General features: G+C 55.6%; 8 protein-coding genes across 8 annotated transcripts; 3 read left to right on the forward strand and 5 right to left on the reverse strand.

Annotated features, from left to right (window-relative positions):
* Positions 1 to 35: 35 nt before the first annotated feature.
* On the reverse strand, positions 36 to 1,395 carry JDV02_003338 (uncharacterized protein). Its single transcript, XM_047984463.1, has one exon. It carries the CDS (start codon positions 1,271 to 1,273, stop codon positions 140 to 142), a length of 1,134 nt encoding a protein of 377 aa, XP_047840437.1. The 5' UTR covers positions 1,274 to 1,395; the 3' UTR covers positions 36 to 139.
* A 115-nt stretch (positions 1,396 to 1,510) lies between these two features.
* On the reverse strand, positions 1,511 to 2,927 carry JDV02_003339 (uncharacterized protein; the record flags this gene model as incomplete). The annotated part of the gene is made up of 2 exons (XM_047984464.1): positions 1,511 to 2,671; positions 2,780 to 2,927. 2 exons carry the CDS (start codon positions 2,925 to 2,927, stop codon positions 1,875 to 1,877), a joined length of 945 nt encoding a protein of 314 aa, XP_047840438.1. The 3' UTR covers positions 1,511 to 1,874.
* A 3,243-nt stretch (positions 2,928 to 6,170) lies between these two features.
* Positions 6,171 to 6,656, reverse strand: JDV02_003340 (Acetylxylan esterase; the record flags this gene model as incomplete). The annotated part of the gene is made up of 1 exon (XM_047984465.1): positions 6,171 to 6,656. The coding sequence occupies one exon, from the start codon at positions 6,654 to 6,656 to the stop codon at positions 6,171 to 6,173; it is 486 nt and encodes a 161-aa protein (XP_047840439.1).
* Positions 6,657 to 7,895: 1,239 nt separating this feature from the next.
* JDV02_003341 (uncharacterized protein) lies at positions 7,896 to 8,892 on the forward strand (the record flags this gene model as incomplete). The annotated part of the gene is made up of 4 exons (XM_047984466.1): positions 7,896 to 8,070; positions 8,129 to 8,175; positions 8,228 to 8,265; positions 8,331 to 8,892. Exons 1-4 carry the CDS (start codon positions 7,992 to 7,994, stop codon positions 8,890 to 8,892), a joined length of 726 nt encoding a protein of 241 aa, XP_047840440.1. The 5' UTR covers positions 7,896 to 7,991.
* Positions 8,893 to 10,677: 1,785 nt separating this feature from the next.
* JDV02_003342 (uncharacterized protein) lies at positions 10,678 to 11,502 on the forward strand (the record flags this gene model as incomplete). The annotated part of the gene is made up of 2 exons (XM_047984467.1): positions 10,678 to 10,794; positions 10,990 to 11,502. 2 exons carry the CDS (start codon positions 10,678 to 10,680, stop codon positions 11,500 to 11,502), a joined length of 630 nt encoding a protein of 209 aa, XP_047840441.1.
* A 584-nt stretch (positions 11,503 to 12,086) lies between these two features.
* Positions 12,087 to 13,061, reverse strand: JDV02_003343 (Gly-Xaa carboxypeptidase; the record flags this gene model as incomplete). Its single annotated transcript, XM_047984468.1, has 3 exons — positions 12,087 to 12,283; positions 12,355 to 12,744; positions 12,818 to 13,061. 2 exons carry the CDS (start codon positions 13,059 to 13,061, stop codon positions 12,560 to 12,562), a joined length of 429 nt encoding a protein of 142 aa, XP_047840442.1. The 3' UTR covers positions 12,087 to 12,283; positions 12,355 to 12,559.
* Positions 13,062 to 13,132: 71 nt separating this feature from the next.
* On the reverse strand, positions 13,133 to 14,603 carry JDV02_003344 (Gly-Xaa carboxypeptidase). The gene is made up of 2 exons (XM_047984469.1): positions 14,070 to 14,603; positions 13,133 to 14,013 (listed from the first exon to the last, which is right to left on the reverse strand). The coding sequence occupies exons 1-2, from the start codon at positions 14,393 to 14,395 to the stop codon at positions 13,161 to 13,163; spliced, it is 1,179 nt and encodes a 392-aa protein (XP_047840443.1). The 5' UTR covers positions 14,396 to 14,603; the 3' UTR covers positions 13,133 to 13,160.
* Positions 14,604 to 15,652: 1,049 nt separating this feature from the next.
* Positions 15,653 to 16,449, forward strand: JDV02_003345 (uncharacterized protein). The gene has a single exon (XM_047984470.1). It carries the CDS (start codon positions 15,694 to 15,696, stop codon positions 16,234 to 16,236), a length of 543 nt encoding a protein of 180 aa, XP_047840444.1. The 5' UTR covers positions 15,653 to 15,693; the 3' UTR covers positions 16,237 to 16,449.
* The last annotated feature ends 87 nt before the right edge of the window (positions 16,450 to 16,536 follow it).

A 16,536-nucleotide genomic window follows, 5' to 3' on the forward strand; every position in this document is an offset into this window, starting at 1 on the left:
TGGCGTCGCCGCTCAAGAGCCAAAAATAGATACATGTGATGTAACGGGCTCAATTGTACATGGTATTGGATAGCATGACACTTCCCAAGCTTGTAGATACTAGCCCTGAATCTATGAAGAGAAGACAAACAAACAAGTTTTACTGTGAAGCCGTATAAAGGGTCCTCAAACGGCTGGGCTGGGCCGGATCCCGATCGGCAACTTGGATCGGAGGCCAGGTCCACTGCCAGACACTGATCCCGGGACTGCGGGTGAAGGAAATTCGACCTCGAGAGCCGTCCACAGCAAGATCCGACCAGACCGGGGGGCTGTCCAACCGATTCGTGCCGCGAGTACGAAGCAACTCGGCGAGGACCAGGATCGTATCGTAGCCTTCGAAAGCGACAAAGGACGGCTCCTCAGCCAACTTCCTACTCAGAGCGGCTTCAACGCGTAACCCTTGCTGGCTTAGGCTTTCAGGCAGGTACCGAAGGAAGGGCGTCGCAGTGCCGTCCTGATTCCCAAAGGCCGTCGCCCAGTCGGCGAGCTCGGGCTGTCCGGCGGGAGCGCCAATCTGCATGCCGGCAAGGCGCTCGTCGCGACGGACAGCCTCGCCAATCTCAGACGCAGAGTTTGGCTGGCTGACGAGGATGAGCAGACCCGTTGCGCGCTTGCCTCCGCCGACCACCAATTCGTCGCAAATGGCCTTGGGTGCGAGTTCGCGAGCATTGAGTTCGATCACCGCGCCGCCGCGTGAGACAAGGTGCTCCCGTAAGATGCGAGTCCCCGACGCCCAGTAGACACTCGTCGGGTCCGCCGCAATGGCGACGGTACTTTGGCCCGCGCTCAGGAGGTAGTCGGCGTACACGCGCCAGCAGTGGCTTTGCGCGGGGGCGAGGCGCGCGACCCAGTCTGTCGGCTGATCGGTGAGTTGGTCGAGGACGGCAGACGAGCAGAGGTACGGCAGGCGGATGGCATCGGCCCTTGCCGCGGCCGCGCGGGCGACGACGCTGTGGTACTCGCCGGCCAGAGCGACCGCACCTAGCCCGGCCAGTTCGTCTACAGCCGCGGCGGCCTTCTCGGCGTCGGCTGCCGTGTCTCTGACCAGGAGCTCGAGCCGCCTTCCCGAGATCCCGCCGGCGTGGTTGACCTCTGCCACGGCCAGTTCGAGTCCCGCTACGAGGTGCTTGCCGGCATCGAGCCAGCCCGGTCGGCTGAAGGGGGCGAGGGCTCCGATCAGGATGCTTGATGTCGGACGACGCCCCGTATCAGGGGTCTGATGCGTCGAACTCATGTGTTTTGGTGGTTAAGTAGGCAAGAAGCGACAAAGAGAGCTGGTGACGGATTCGTAGTCGTCGCACACTGTTGGTCTAGCTAGATGACGTAGATCTGACTGTATTCGTTACATGTACAAAGTTTTGGCAATAGTTGAGCTCACATCTTGACTCATTTCTACTTGACACTGACACCTTCACGCCCTGTGAGCGGGGGCAGCCGGGCTCCAGGGATATGGAGGGGCTAAGCACCCAACCTCAATTATTAGTTAGCTACTTATTGCTAGCCATCACACCAGAGCTCCACCCCCAACGCAGGTGGCTTGTTTTCTAAGGGGACGACGATGTTACCCTACTGTAGCCTCCGTCCGTCTCCAAAGCGTCGGGATGTAAAAGGGGCTGCACGGTGTTCTAGTCTCAATGTGCCTTGCGCTGATGTAGTCGTATATTCTAGTAGTAATTTGTTGTTTATGAACCTCGTGTGCGTCTATCTCATACCTGTATCTAAATATCCTGAAGTGAATCAAAGTATCACGATGTTACTCGTTACACTTCAACTCCGCAAGGTCCACGTCCCTACAGAGCCCCGCTGGATTGCCTAGCTGATATTCGCAAAGGGTATTACAGGGAACACGCTGAGGGACGAACACCAAATATCCGTATCCGGGATAAACCACCCGGTACGATTGGTCCGCAGATGCGGCCTTGTAACCCCCTCGACACGCGCAGCGATATTTGCCGCCTAGGATAATGCATGAAGTGGTGACGTCGCACATATTTCGCCCCTGTTGCGGGTTGCAAGTTGGGCAGTCCGGCAGAGCGCTTGACGTTGAGGTTGATGATGTGACGGAAGTAGTCAGAGTCGTGCTTGTCATGGAAGTTGTCGTCATGCTGGTCGTCGTTGGTGACGTTGTGGTAGACGTCGAGGACGGCGAAGACGATGTTGTGGTCGATGAAGTTGTTGAAGACGTGGTTGTAGTTGATGAGGTTGTAGTTGGCGAGGTCGTGGTTGACGAGGTCGTAGTTGAAGTGCTTGTGGTTGGTGAGGTTGTGGACGATGTGGTCGCGGACGATGTGGTCGTCGTTGAGGACAATGATGGGGTTGTGGAAGACGAAGACGATTGCGACGTAGACGTCGTTGGAACTATAGCCTGAGATGAGGTTGTGGTAGACGAAGTCGTGGATGGCGAGGTTGTAGAGGATGAGCTCGAGGTAGGTGAAGTTGTAGATGACTCTGTTGTCTGCGAGCTCTGGGAAGTCTGAGACGTTTGCGAGGTCGGAGGGGCCGATGACGATGACGTTGAGGTCTGTGTGGTTGTGGACGATGGTGTCGTTGTGGATGACGACGACGTCGGCACTAGCGCTTGTGAAGTTGTAGACGATTGAGTTGTCTGCGAAGTCGGCGAGGTCTGCGACTTCTGCGAAGTTGGCGCGGTGGGCTCGGTTGGCGACGTGGCCGATGTGGATTCAGTTGGGGATGTGGGCGCAGTTGGAGAAGTGGGCGCGGTCGGCGAAGTTGGGGTTACCACTGCCGAAGATGTGGGCGGGTACCACGTTTTCGAGCTCTGCCAGCTTTGAGACGTTGGGGGAACCGGTGGCGAGGATGAGGATGACTGGATAGGCTCTTCTGACCGCGATGTCGCCGACGTGTGCCACTCGTCCGACGTTGGGCATGGCGATTCTGAAGTTTCACTTGTGGAAGTGTACACTGGTATATCATCCGTGCATGTGGTGTCAGTCACCACCGTGGTAGCAATCACGGTTTCGGTAGACCATGCATGCGAATGGTCGTGATGGTCAAATGTAGACTCTCCATCGTGATGAGGATTGTGCCGAGCTTGGTTCGCTTTTGGCGTGCCTAGGGCGGGAACGGCGGACAGAGCCAAGGTGAGCAGGCTGAGCTGGGACGCGAGAGGCTTCATAGCAGCGGTGCCGATGGTGATGCGAGGAGAATCGCACCGTGACGAAGATTGTTAAGCAAAACACGGTCACGCCAAACCAAGCTGTAGGGTGTGTGCGAGAGAGTCTTATAGGCACTGCATCTCAAGCGGGGTTTATAGATATCAATTGATCGGCCGCCTCGGCCCTGGAGAACTTTATTCGATGGGGTTTAGAAGGCTAGGATCCGTTCTACTATCCCGAACGAGTTTGGTCCGTGTCAATGGTCCGATCCGTTTCCTCAGGCAATGCCATGCTTGCACAGACATCTGCATGTGGTGAGGCGTGCAGAGGGACGGACCCACTGTGACGTTCACACGGAAGCCATATTGTGCCTGGCTTCTCGGGAGAGCGGATCGCACGGGAAGGCATTTGGCCAAAACCTTACAGGTCGAATCCGACTCTAGGGTCTGGTACAGGTTCTATGGGCGAAGCCTTGACCTTCATGTTGGCCTGTGTGCTCTTGCAAAGGCTTGATGTTGCCGAGCCTGGGGGGGGGGGGCATAACGCTTTTGGCTACAGGCAGACAAGGTTTGGCAAGTCGAATTTCATCAAGTCTGCCATGGACGAGCTTAGACGAGGCACCCATCAAGGTGAGAAGAGGCCGTGCAAAGGTGCCAATTCCCCGAGTAAATCGAACTCTATTGATGTACAAGAACACCACCAATGCTCATGTCACCGTCCATCAATGTACCATTTTATGGCTATTGATTTGGCCTCCATTTCACGGACAGCTTTTTATCGCCTTGTAAAAATGTTTGATGGGTTTGGGGCTACCAGTGGCTATCGGTTGCTGTACATCGTATACATGTAGATGGTGGTCGTGAGGCCCAAGTCCGATGTCCTAACAGTGCCCGTGCTATTTCCTCCAAGTTGCCTCTCCAGACAGTCTAAGATTTTAGTCCAATTACTCAACATTCCAAGGAGGCCAAAATATGGACCCCACCGAGCTATCCGCTCCGGGTGCTGTCGGTGTCGCACTCCGGACCCTACCCGAGCGCCACGGTGAGGCAACTTTTATTTTCAGCGCTAGGGGTCAGACTAGTAGAACGATTCCCTGATGACATGTTGACAGCGTTTGGCACGGCTCATACCAAGCTTGGCATCCCGCCTTGTTGCTCAATTGAGTTCATGCTTATTTAGTTTTGTCCGCTTTCAACGCCTCAACACATGATGCTGGACGGCAGAAAAGGGGGGCCGTAACATATCGGGCTTCCAAGATTCTTCTGTCAGCCGTGAGTGCACATCCTTCGTGTTCGGCCCGGACCCCAACAGAAATCGAACACGAATGGAAGGAATATGCGGTCATCTCACTTGGGTGCTTCCACGCTAGTCACATCATTGCGGTTTAGGCAATAGGTGCCGCCTCTCAGTCAACTACTGAACGCATAGCATCGTCGATCGCCAAGACATAGGTGATTGAAAGAAGGCGAGGGCTACAGCGCAGCTGTTGGCTTGCGTGTATATGTGGGAATCAAAACGGGAGCTGTAGCAAGAGATATACAAGTCAAGTGCATGCTAAACCAGGTGAATATGCAATTATAACACCACCAACATAGATTGTGGAGCTACACGACATCCCAATGACATCGCCATGATGTGGTCTCTGACACAAGTCGTCAGCCAAGAACGAACTTATGAGCGCGGGAAAGCTTCCGTAAAAGACCGCTGGATTGTTGAGTAGCGTGACAAATTATTTGACTTTTAGGACCAACAACCCGGCCGTAGATTTCGCGCCCAGCCCACCTTATTTCGGGTGCGCTGTCAGTGACTGGACTTGGCGACCAAACTCGTCTAAGTTCTACGCTGTCATCTTCACCACATGAAGGGCGTGTGGCAAATGTATTGGCTACTTGGCTGAGAAGACCGGGACATACACTTAATGCTGCGAGGAGCACCCAGGGCTCAAATAGAGATTAGCACAGCGCGTCTTCGAGAACATGAAGGCTGCTGGGTAAGCGCGCTCAGATGGTAATTGGTTGTAAAGTTCTGTTGGAAGGTCAGTGGCTGCAGCACATATGGAGGCAGCCTGCATATAGGGGTCATAGAAGGGATCATCACCCCTGACTCAAGGGGTCATGGGCCATCTATAGCCGCTTCATAAACCCCCTGCAGCAGAGCTTCCAGGAGTCACACAGCCCCTATAGATTGACCTAAATGTGTATATATACAGGGCATACGTTCCAACAACAGATAGAAAATCAAGACCCCTTATGACCCGAAGAAAATCCTACTTCATATCGCAGCAAGTGCTTGTATAATTGCTTGCTTTTCCTGTCTAGATGATTCACAAACTTAATGACAGGAAGCTGTCTAGCCCTGGGCTATTCCCCACACCATGAGACCGATCGCAAGCATCGCCATACGTGGCCCAAGGCATTCGTAGGATCTGGGGGATTTGCTCTGTACCACAGAAGGACTCGGCGAACTAGTAGGGTTGGCTGACTTGCTCACTGGCACGACGCTCGACTCTGTTATGCTGACTGCACTCCCAGTAACAGCGCCAACTGCGGTAGATGACACCGCTGATGCTGTCGTTATAGCATGATCGTCGCTTGTCGTGGCGGCCGCTTTCGTTGAAGTGGTCTCCCGGGCTGAGGTTTCTGTTGCACTACTCTGAAGACTGGTACTGCTTGCATTGCTGTTCGTTGCTGAATTGTATCTGTCAATGACATATTTGATCACATCGTTTCCATAAAGTCTGATGTAGGATGTATGCACACTCGGAACGTCGCCACTATCGCAAAATGTGTCACCCGCATCGCAGTAGCTGATGAGACGGGAGGAGTACCGCTCGCACGTTTCGATTGAGGCGTTCGACCTTTCGAAAAACTGCATGGGCGGTCAGTTACACGTGCATGCACCAGACGTCACGTACTGAGCGATAACGTACCCCATCATTGATGCTGCTGCCCGTATCGTATGTCACGTTAGCTGTGTGAGTAGGATCGCCAAAGACCACCATGGCAACAATTAGTCTCAGTTAGCGGCCATGTACGCTGAGCAATCCGGAGTGATGAGGTACACACTAGATTTCGTGACAATTTCCTCTGGAATCGGAGTCGCCTTGTTGAAGACGCCGCCACTGCCGCCGCAGATGGAGTCCATAGTGATATGGGCCCCCTGCGAGTAACCCAAAAACGCCATCTTGCCATCTGGACAGTCTTTGGCGTATTGGAGGATGCCCTCTTGCATCTTCTTCACACCTTCTCCGACAGAGTCCTGGTACGGAGGAGCGGTAAAGGTGGCAGGGTAGACGACAGGTACCACTTTCGAGCCGGGAATGCGCTTCGCGATGTCCACGGAGATGTTGTGCGTCGGTCCAGTGTCCTGTGGCTCACCTGTGCCACGGGCATATAAGATGTAGAGCCCCTTGGCGCAGTCTGCTCGGCGATCAAGTGAGAAGATGGCATTTGCCGCGACCAGTTGCGCAATACACGCAACTAGGCCAACGGTGTATCGCATGATGGACGTATTGAGCGGGAAGTCGAACCAAGGCTAACTCAAATAACTAGAGCAAACAGATTTGAGTCTCCAAGTTGCGGTCTTGCGAGGATTACTTGCAGACACAAAGCATCACGATTGCGCGATGTGTAATAGCCTCCAGGAGGGTGGTGAAGGCATTCAAATGTCAACTTTGAAGCGCATTTTCTGCCATGTTAACTATATATAGGCAGCTTCCTAACCTCGGCTCGCTTTTCCGCGATCCTAAAGGATGGTTCGCATCACGCCGGCGGGCCGCTTCTGGGGAGCATGTCGTTCCAGTTGGTTGATTGGGTACTATTTGCCATTTGAACCGGGCTAGTTGAGGGGTACATGTGCTTGCAAGGGGATATGGGGGAAGAAATGGCAGCACAGCGACTAGCGGATCTCGCTTAGGACGACGTGTGCATATGCCCAGCCATTGCAGAGACGCTATGTGAGAGCCCCAATTTCGGGTATATACAGGCCCGACCACGGGTCACAACTTCGTACATGTAAACAACGCTATTGGGACCCACGGCAAGCAGCGTTCAAAACAGCATTGAATGGCCGCTGGTTCCCGTGAGGGTATTGGCGTGACGAGTTGAACTTTTGGAGTGTATGACTGTCAAAAGGGCCCTCTTGCTCCTGGCGCAACAAGCCAATTCGAGCAAGGAAGCGCCAGGCCTTGGTGTGCTGGTACAACGTGAAAGGTTTGCGATGAAGCATGACCCTCGGGCAATGATAAAATCTCAATATGAATAGCCACTATTTTACTCCTTGTTCACTATAGTCGAGTTACTGATGTGGTCGACCTGTACAGTATACAATACACCCACGTCCATCTTGGGGTTCGCTAACAACCCCGTACCCCGCAAAAGGCACAGGAGCCCCCGGACAATGCAGAAGCGGGTCAAGCAATCGGCCGAGAACGCAAGCAGCCCTCATCAGTGACACTAACTTGTCGCTTCACTCGCAACTCCGCGGCCGAAGCTGCGGCGGCTAAAATCCTTGTGACTATAGGTTAGGTCTACCAATAAGCCTCAGCAAACCTCCGCAGACATGGAGCAGGCAGCCTTGCGGCGACCTGCCGAATCGAGCTGGGACGCAATGGGTGATTTGTCCCTCCTCCCCGCTGACTAATTTCAATGCTCCTATCAATCTCCAGTGAGATAGATTCCACTGGGAACTCTTGACCCGGTCGTTTCCTTTTTTTTTGTCCATAGATGACGCATTAAGCATAGTCGCTCTTCCCCTCACTCTCACTCTCAACTGCTACGAGGCAATTTCGTGACATCCAACATCCTCACAGACCTTCAGAAGCTGTCACCCAGTACCATGACGTCAGGTATCTATACGCTGTTCGACATTCCCACTAAAGCACCGCGAAGGTGCTGGTCGATGAACACATGGAGGAGTAAGTCCGCACGTCCAGTTTTCGGCTCCTAGTCGGGTAGTACTGAAACATGATGAAGCAAGACTACTTCTCAATTACAAAGGTCTTGACTATAAGACAGAATGGGTGAGTCGTGTAGCATACACTGGTTGTGCAATTCTAATACTGAGACATGCAGGTCGAATACCCAGACATCAAGCCACGGCTCAACCAGCAGTGAGTAGAGGTCTGGACAGCAGAACGAGCGCAGTGCAGACACTAAGCACCAACACCATATGCAGCGTTCCTCCAAATGAGCAAGGCGCTCAGTTTACACTTCCCGCCATACAAATGACGGACGGCTCTTACGTTATGGACTCGTACAAAATCGCCGAAGTTATTGAGAGAACACACCCGGAGCCGAAATTGCCCCTGGACCAGACGCTGCTGCTCAAGTTCAGAAAGATCCTCATCGACTTCATGGGCGCGCTCACGCCCATCTACGTGCCGGGAGTCGCACAAAGTATTCTAGGCGATGAGAGCATCGAATATTTTCTCAAGACGCGCCATGAGGACGTAGGCATGCCGCTGTACGAATATGGCAGGTTACAAGGCCCTGGGTCGTTTGAGAGAGCCGAGCCGTTTGCGCGTCAGATGACAGCACTGCTAAAGGAAGCCCCCTCCGGGCCATACTTTTTGGGCGACACGCTCACCTACGTCGACTTCATTTGGGCCGGCATCTTGCTCTTTTTCAAGTGCCTGGGCGACGAGGAGTACCAGGAAATACTAAAAAGAAGCGGGGATGCCGAGGCACATACTAGGTTTTTGGAGGCACTCAGCCCATGGACAGAGAGGGATGACTAGGCATTGTCAACATAGAGCACGGATCGCATCCGCAGCGCAACTTGATGACAATAGAGCTACATCGCAGTTGACAAGTCTTGCCAGGCATGCAACCCTCGACTCCATGGCACACAGAGCTTGTCTCATGGTGAGCGTCACATCCTGTAGGCAATGATCATGAAGAGGTCATGCTCTGAAGTGGACATGTGTTCGTGAAGCGTTTTGTCAGACATGCATATCTTGGTACGGTGCACAGGGCTCCGTTGCATTTGGCTCATGTCGATGTCCCAAAGATTGTCACAAGTAGTTGCGGGGGGCACTGGGAGGTCAAAATGCAAAGCGCTTTGCCGGGAGTAGCGCCCGTGGCGCCGGGGCCAGCACAATTGTATGCAAGCGCCGCGATTGCGAACGACATGGCAAGGGCCTCAGACCGTCCGGGGCTACATCATCGGCGGGGGGGGCTAAGGGCATCCATGCCATCTTAGGATAGGGGGGTATCGGTCTCGAAGTTGGGCAAAGCCGTCGTCGGAAATCGACATGGTTCGTCACATTGACCCAAGCCAAGCCCTCAAATGTCGACAAGCCAAGGACAATTTCACTTCTGAAGCCTTGGGGAGGGCTGATCAATCGGTCTTGTAGATTCATGGCCACCCCAGTACCTGGTACCCATGCAAAGACACCAGCCTGCCAAGTCCTTCAACGATGTTGGCATCAATGGGAAGACGACTGGTACTGGACTGGTCATATGGGAGTCTGTCGGTGTGGAGAGTGAGGAGCGATACCGGACAAGTTAGGACGGAGCGAGTCACCCTGGATGCGGCTCTGCGCCGTACCAAATCGTGCAAAGGAGTCGGGATGGCGGGCTCCGTTTGGTGTGGTACATTTAGGATGGCTTCAACCAAAACAGCCTGGGTGCCCATGCGCCTAGCAAACATGAGACGGGCTCACTCATCAGACGACATCAAATACAGCCCCAAGAAAACTACCACCGAAAGACCTCAGGAGCGCGTCAAGTGACTCATTCGATCGGGACGGGAGCGTCCAACGACCCTCACTTCGCAACCTGCCGATGCAATTCGCTCGTCGTTTGTTGTTGGCCTGCGGCTCGCACCGCAACGTACATGTACGGCTACGTCGTTCCGCTCGCGTTTGACAGCTCCTGATGATTAGGCACATCATTTTTTTCTTGCAAAACGGTTGCATTGATTCCACCACTTGACCTTTGCGTCGCATGGACGAGGGGCCATTTTGGCGTCGAACTGGTTGCGGAGGCACGAGCTTGGGAGAAAATAAGACGGCAAGCCCCTCGGCGCATTTTTGGACCGCGCGCAGGGGTGCAATTGGTGCATCTCACGATGCGGCTGATAACACGCGGGCCTTGGCAAGCCCCTGGCCCTCCACTCGTATTGAGCGAAGCTATTTCGGGCCTGGGCCGGAGTCAAGGGGCATCTGCATCAAAAGAAGTCTTGTTTATTAAATGAGTGAGTTGCGGCAGAGGCGTTGGGCCTTTTCGCCTGCCTGCCGTCTGGTGCGCCGCCGTTTCCTTCACATCGCAACCTCCGAGTGCAGCCTATGTTGCTGGACAGGCAGTTGAGGTTGATAGAGAGCAGTTGAGGCTTCTGCAACGGCCAGCAACTCGCTCGCTGACCATTTACACCTTACAGGGTGCAATAGAGAGAGAGAGAAAGAGAGAAGGGGATGCGGTTCTTAGCCCGCGGGGCGGCCTTCTTGGCCTTGGCCCTCCTCTAAGCCGCGACGCCGGCTCTCGCGTATTACTGGACCGCCTCGGAATTCTATATCCTGGATATGACTACCTCTCGCTATGGTAGCGAGGACCAGTATGCTATTACCTACTCTATAACGCTTACCGTGAAGCCCGGCGTCACTCCTACGGGTGGCTCGACCATCTCGACCAAGACTTACGTCTAGACGTACTTTGACCTCGAGATTGTCTCCGTCTACCTCGCCCCCGGGGCCGTCCCTACGAGCGATATCTAATACACCCGGCCGCCTTACTCGGCAAATAATATTAACACCGTCTACGTGTAGCCCATTGCCTACACGGCGCCCTCGTCCTGCCCGACGCCGTTTACCGTCACCACTAAGACCTTGGTCTAGATCCCTTCGCAGGTAACGAATCAGGTCTCGGTCGAGTCGCGGGTTACGTCCGTCGGCACGGCGGCCGGGGGATATACATTCGTCACGGCGTACCTACGTCCTAGCGCCATCTCGACGATCCAGCCGCAGACGACCGACTACGTGTACAGCTATTACGTCCGCAACTGCCGGAACCCGACGGCCACCGGCAAGGCCTACTATGGTCCCAATAGCGGGAGCGGGGACAGCGGAGGCAGCGGCAACAGTGGCAGTAGCGGCGGTGGTGACGACCTGGACCGATGGGGAGTGTGTTCCGCCCTCACGGGCTGCACGACGCTTAAGGTCTGGATTATCGTCGTCGCCACTATCCTCCCGAGCATTTTCCTCCTGGGTTTCGTCGAGAACTATATCTGGTTCCGTCGCCTTATGATCGGCAAGACTGCTCTCCGCTTCGGCACCGTCTGCTGGGTTTTACTCTCGCTATGGATCCTCTGCTTCACCCGTAAGCAGCCTGCGAGATCTCCCGAGGACTAAGCTCGCCTGAGAGCGTAGTAGAAAGGCTTTAGCGCGGGCACTAAGTAGAAGCTTTGGTGGAAATGGGGATTTAGACGCGCGTATCCGGTCGAGATCCTCGGCGACCTATCCGTCCCTGGGTCAGTCGGCACGATGCCCGACATGTCCTAGCAATAACCTGGGCCGTACACCCGCGCTCCGCTACCCTTTGATCCTAAGGACCTAGCGGCGGCTACGGTGCAGCCCTACCCGCCATAGGGGCAGCAGCAGCAACCCGTGTACTACTATGTTTAGCAGCCAGACGGCTCTTGGGCGTATCAAGTGCAGTACCTGGCGCCGGCACCGCCTGGCGCGGTGTATCCGGGATAGCAGTAGACGCCGCCGATTTACTACTAGCCGTCTTCTGCAAGCGACGTGCGCAGCCCCTCGATGGTGACGCCCCAGCCCCTATCTGAGGCAGCCGGGATACCCGTCACCGCGCCGCAGGAGCTCTACTCACCGTAGAGCCCGCCTCCATAGGTCGCGAGCCTGAACTCGGCGCAGGGACAGTCGTCGCCCTAAGAGACGCAAGGACAGGGCCCGCCAGCGGCGCCGGATGGCTCTAGGGGACAATAGGGTCAGCCTCCGGCCTCTGGATGAGAGAAATGACGAGATATCGAGTCGGAGATATGGTTGATTAAGAGCTGGAGATGATGAGCAGCGCCTTCACACCTGCACGTTCTGCTTCGCCTTGGCGATAATATGTTGATACCCTCCGCCGCATTTCGCATGATCTATTCATTTCGCCGCTGACCCCATGGACCTGCCCATATGAGTTTGGATCCCGGGTCAGAAATAGTTTGCATTTGTAGTTAATATGGCAGTTGCCCTCACAAGTACAATGAATCGTCCTGACTTGAAAGTAAACATCCGGCACGTGTTTATCTGAGCGGGCTTTGACCATGGGGATCAGAATGCTCTCGCCGCGTCGGCAGTGCGGCAAAACGGCGAACGATCATCACCCCTCAATGTCCCATTCCTGTACCGATCTCACACTCTTCGTCGCAGCCGGCATTCAGAAGCACACTGAGTAGAGCAATTAGAGCTCCGAGGGTGCAGCAACGCGCTCGCCCTCAAACGGTCCCTGGAAGTTGCGGATGAGATTATAATAGAACTTGAGCATCTCCATGTGACCCTTCATCTCGATACGCTCGTCCACCGTGTGCAAACCCTCGAATTGGCCGAGGCGCACAGGCGTCCAGCGGTAGATGTTACGGGTAAGCTCTGTCGCGTGAGGAAAAAAAAAGTCAGCCATCTGGACGGTTGTTCTACGCGTTAGAGCTGGTTGTCAACATACTCAGGTAATGGCGGGTGTCTGTGTTGCCCGTCATGGTCGCGCCGGTTGGCACAACGGTCTTGCCTTTGGCGGCAAAACTATAACGGATAGTGCCGGCGAATACGTCCCACATAGGTCCCTCGGTTAGCGAGATAGGCGTTGCGTTCGAGGCGTCCTTTTTGGTGTATAGCGTGACGGTGCCATTATACTCGACGTCGTACTTAGGCTTTACGTCGCGCATCGCCGAGGGATCTACCTTGGCCATATACTTCTAGTAATCCTCGTTATCTTTAAAGGCCTTGATCTTGATGCCGTACTGCGTAAAGACCTCCTTGGCCTACTTATACGCGTTGTGCTAGACCGTCTAGGCGCTGTCCTGGGGCGCGATGCGGTAATTGACCCCTAGCGTCGTGACCTCGGGCAGTGCGTTGATCTTTTGCCCCCCGTTGATGATGTCGACGGCCTGCGAGGTCGCGATGAGATAGTGCGTATCGACGCGGGCGTCAGCAACGATCTTGGCCACAGTATCGAGGTCGCCCTTGTCGAGCAGGTGGCCCAGTCCGGGCACGAGGTCGGGGGAGTACTTTGCGGCGCACACCAGGCTCTGGTAGATGGGGCCGCCCTCTATGATCTTGGGTGGGAAGGGGTTCGACTCGAGCTTGTCGACGAGCTGGGCCATCATGCCGATGCCCGTGTGCGGGGTGGGAGTAGAGCTGTGGCCGCCGACAACGTTGAGGTCGAACCAGACGTCCAGGTAGCCCTTTTCGTACACTGCCGGCAGCGCATACATGACGTCGTGGACCGTCTGCAGGCCCAGGCCGCCCTCATCGTGAACCATGGCCAAGCCGTCCTCGCCGTACCGGTGGAGTAGGCGGTCGGCAATGTGAGCCGCACCGCGCAAGCCGGAGCACTCTTCATCAAAGCCAAAGGCCAAGAGGATGGTTCTCTCGGGGCGGAAGTCATCCTCGGAGAGAAGCTCCTCCATGGACGACATGATGGCCGTGAGGGCGTCCTTGTCGTCAAAAGATCCGCGGCCCCAGAGCCACGAGCCATCGAAGTGGGCAGAGAAGGGCGGGTAGGTCCAGGCACTTGGGTCCGCCACGGGCACGACATCTTGATGGGCCGCGAGAAGAATGGGCTTCAAGTCCGGGTCGCTTCCATGCACAGTGAATAGCAGACCAAAGGTGTTGACGACCTCTAAGTGAGCTCGTTCGTAGCTAAGCCCGTCAGCGCTTTACTTATTCAAGTTACTCTTGGGCTCGGCGTTACTCACACGGTTGGATACGTGTCGCGCAGCCGGTCGTGGAGGTCATAGAAGGGAAGCCAGCGAACGTCCTGGTTAAAGGGACCGAGGTCATCGTAGCAGATGGTGTCAATTTCGACAATGCCCGCATGCCGCTCGACCTGTCTTATGAGTGCCTCGCGAGAGGAATAGAGTTCGTCGGCAGAGGGCAAATGGTCCCATGACGGGTCCAGAGGTGGAGGCAGGTCGCATTTGAAGTGCGAGGAAAGGGGACTCTGGGCAGCCTTTGACGGGACTAGAGCCCCAGCGCTGCCCAAGGCGAGGCCAGCGACCAGGCAGAGCTTGGCGAGTGTCATTGTGTACTTTGTATGAGTTGCGCCAATTGAGCACCGAGATGAAGAAAGTCACGAGTGACCTAAGCGCGGAGGGGGGCAGCGGCGATGAGAACACGGCCCCTCATGCAATATATAGACGGGACCAAGTCTAAGGCGGCACGAGGATGAAGATGTTGTGAAACGAGAAGCAGGCCAAGAAAAGACAGCTCAATGGCCAACGTAGTTGTTGCGCATCGCCGCTGAAGAGAGTTACGTGATTCATTAGTGGGCATTGAACCGGCTACCGGAGCCGGCGCCGACCCACCGGGAAGCACCGGTCCCAATCAGGCAGGCCATGGTTCCTGGGAAACGGGATTCATCAAGCGGCAATGATTGATGCTGGGCATTGCGTAGCTGAGGAAAACTTCCGGTGAGGAGGGAGCGCTCCTAGCTAGATGATGGTGAGAGGCCCCGTCTGGGGATCATTGATGTCAACTTGAACGGACTGCACTGTGACACGGCACGGCCCAGGATGCAGTGTATCCGTGACACAACCTCAGGTGCGAGCCGTGATGCTTCAATGCCAGCCAGCGATGCGGGGGACGGATTTCGTGTCACCACCTGCTGCTGCTCTTTGCCGTCCCGTCAACAAACATGCGGGGTTCCGGCCCGCGTGCTGTCTTGAATCTCTTGATTGACTGGGTGAAAGGAGAGGCAGGCCACCCACCCCGTCAACGCATGCAAAACGGGAGTTCTCATTGGAGCTACCAGTCTAGTGGCGTAGGGGACGGCGGGAGGGGGGGGGGGGGGGTTAGGATGACAGACGTGCCTCGGTTCACCAACCAGGGGGGCAACCACCCTGCTGATCACTGCTGGAGTTTTTGTTACCCATTCTCCCCCCCCCCCAAATCATGGTTGAGCTGTTCTGCTGTAGCTAAACCGAACAGTAAAACTCAGCATTTCGACTTACAGTACGACTGTCACCAGCTCGGGTGGCTCGTGTCCGAAGACAAGTGGAAGAAGTTTGGGGCCTGGCGGGTCATCAACCACGGCGTCATCATGGGTCAAATCACAGCCCGTCTGTTTGCCGTGGTGATACGAGATCCATGCAGCTGGGGGTAGAGTTGACCCGACAGCACTGCTTCCTCCAAACGAATCATCTCACGAGATGTGCGCGCGCCGCATACCTCGAGGTGCTACACGTACGAACTACATACATACGCGCCAAGCTACGAGCCCCTCACCAACGAAACATTCAAAGCCTTTTTGCTCCTGCAGTCCCACGTCGCATCTAAGGCAAACAAAGCAGCGCAACATCAAACCCAGCCACCTAGCCAACAATGGCCACAATCATCAGGCCGGCCACTCTCGCCGACGCGCCGCTGCTTCCCGCCATCGAGCGATCCGCCGGCCAGGCATTTACGCAGATCCCGTCCCTCGCATGGATAGCCAGCGACGAGCCGCAGTCGGAGCAGCGCCACCTGCAGCTCATCCGCCGCGGGGTCTCCTGGGTGGCGGTCGATGAGCGCGACGACGACGCCGCGCCAATTGGCTTCCTCAACGGCGAGGTCCTCGACGGGAACCTACATATCTGGGAGATGTCGGTGCACGAGAAGCACCAGGCAAAGGGCGTGGGGCGGTCGCTCATGAACGAGGCCAAGTCATGGTCCGACCGTCGAGGGCTGTCCGGGGTGACGCTGACGACGTTCCGCGACGTGCCGTGGAACGAGCGATTCTACAAGGCCTTGGGCTTCGTGACGCTCGAGGGGGCGGAGGTTACGCCGGCGCTGCAAAAAATATTAGACGATGAGGCTAGGAACGGGCTGCCGCGGGACAGGCGATGTGCCATGCGCTGGGAGAGACACGCAATTGACGAGCCCTGACGCGGCCGAGAAGCGGCCTTGTGAATCGCAATGTCATCGTTTAGCAACCGCAGTTGCTGTTCTGGCAAGTTGAGACGAGAGAGGACCGGATGGTCTGCACGAGCCGTCTGTGTCACCATGCCAGTTTCCTCAACGGGGCTGTTCTACTGAGGATCGAATCGGTGTCGTGTAACTCCATCCCATCTGGGGGCTTTTGTACCGCGGCGCTGCGATGCGGAGGGTACGAAGCAGAAGACAAGACGCCAATGCCACATCGTATTTGCGTTGAGCAGAGCGTTCGCCGCAGCCGATCATTTGAGA

Source organism: Purpureocillium takamizusanense, chromosome 2, assembly GCF_022605165.1.
Source record: "Purpureocillium takamizusanense chromosome 2, complete sequence".
Classification (NCBI taxonomy): Eukaryota; Fungi; Ascomycota; class Sordariomycetes; order Hypocreales; family Ophiocordycipitaceae; genus Purpureocillium; species Purpureocillium takamizusanense.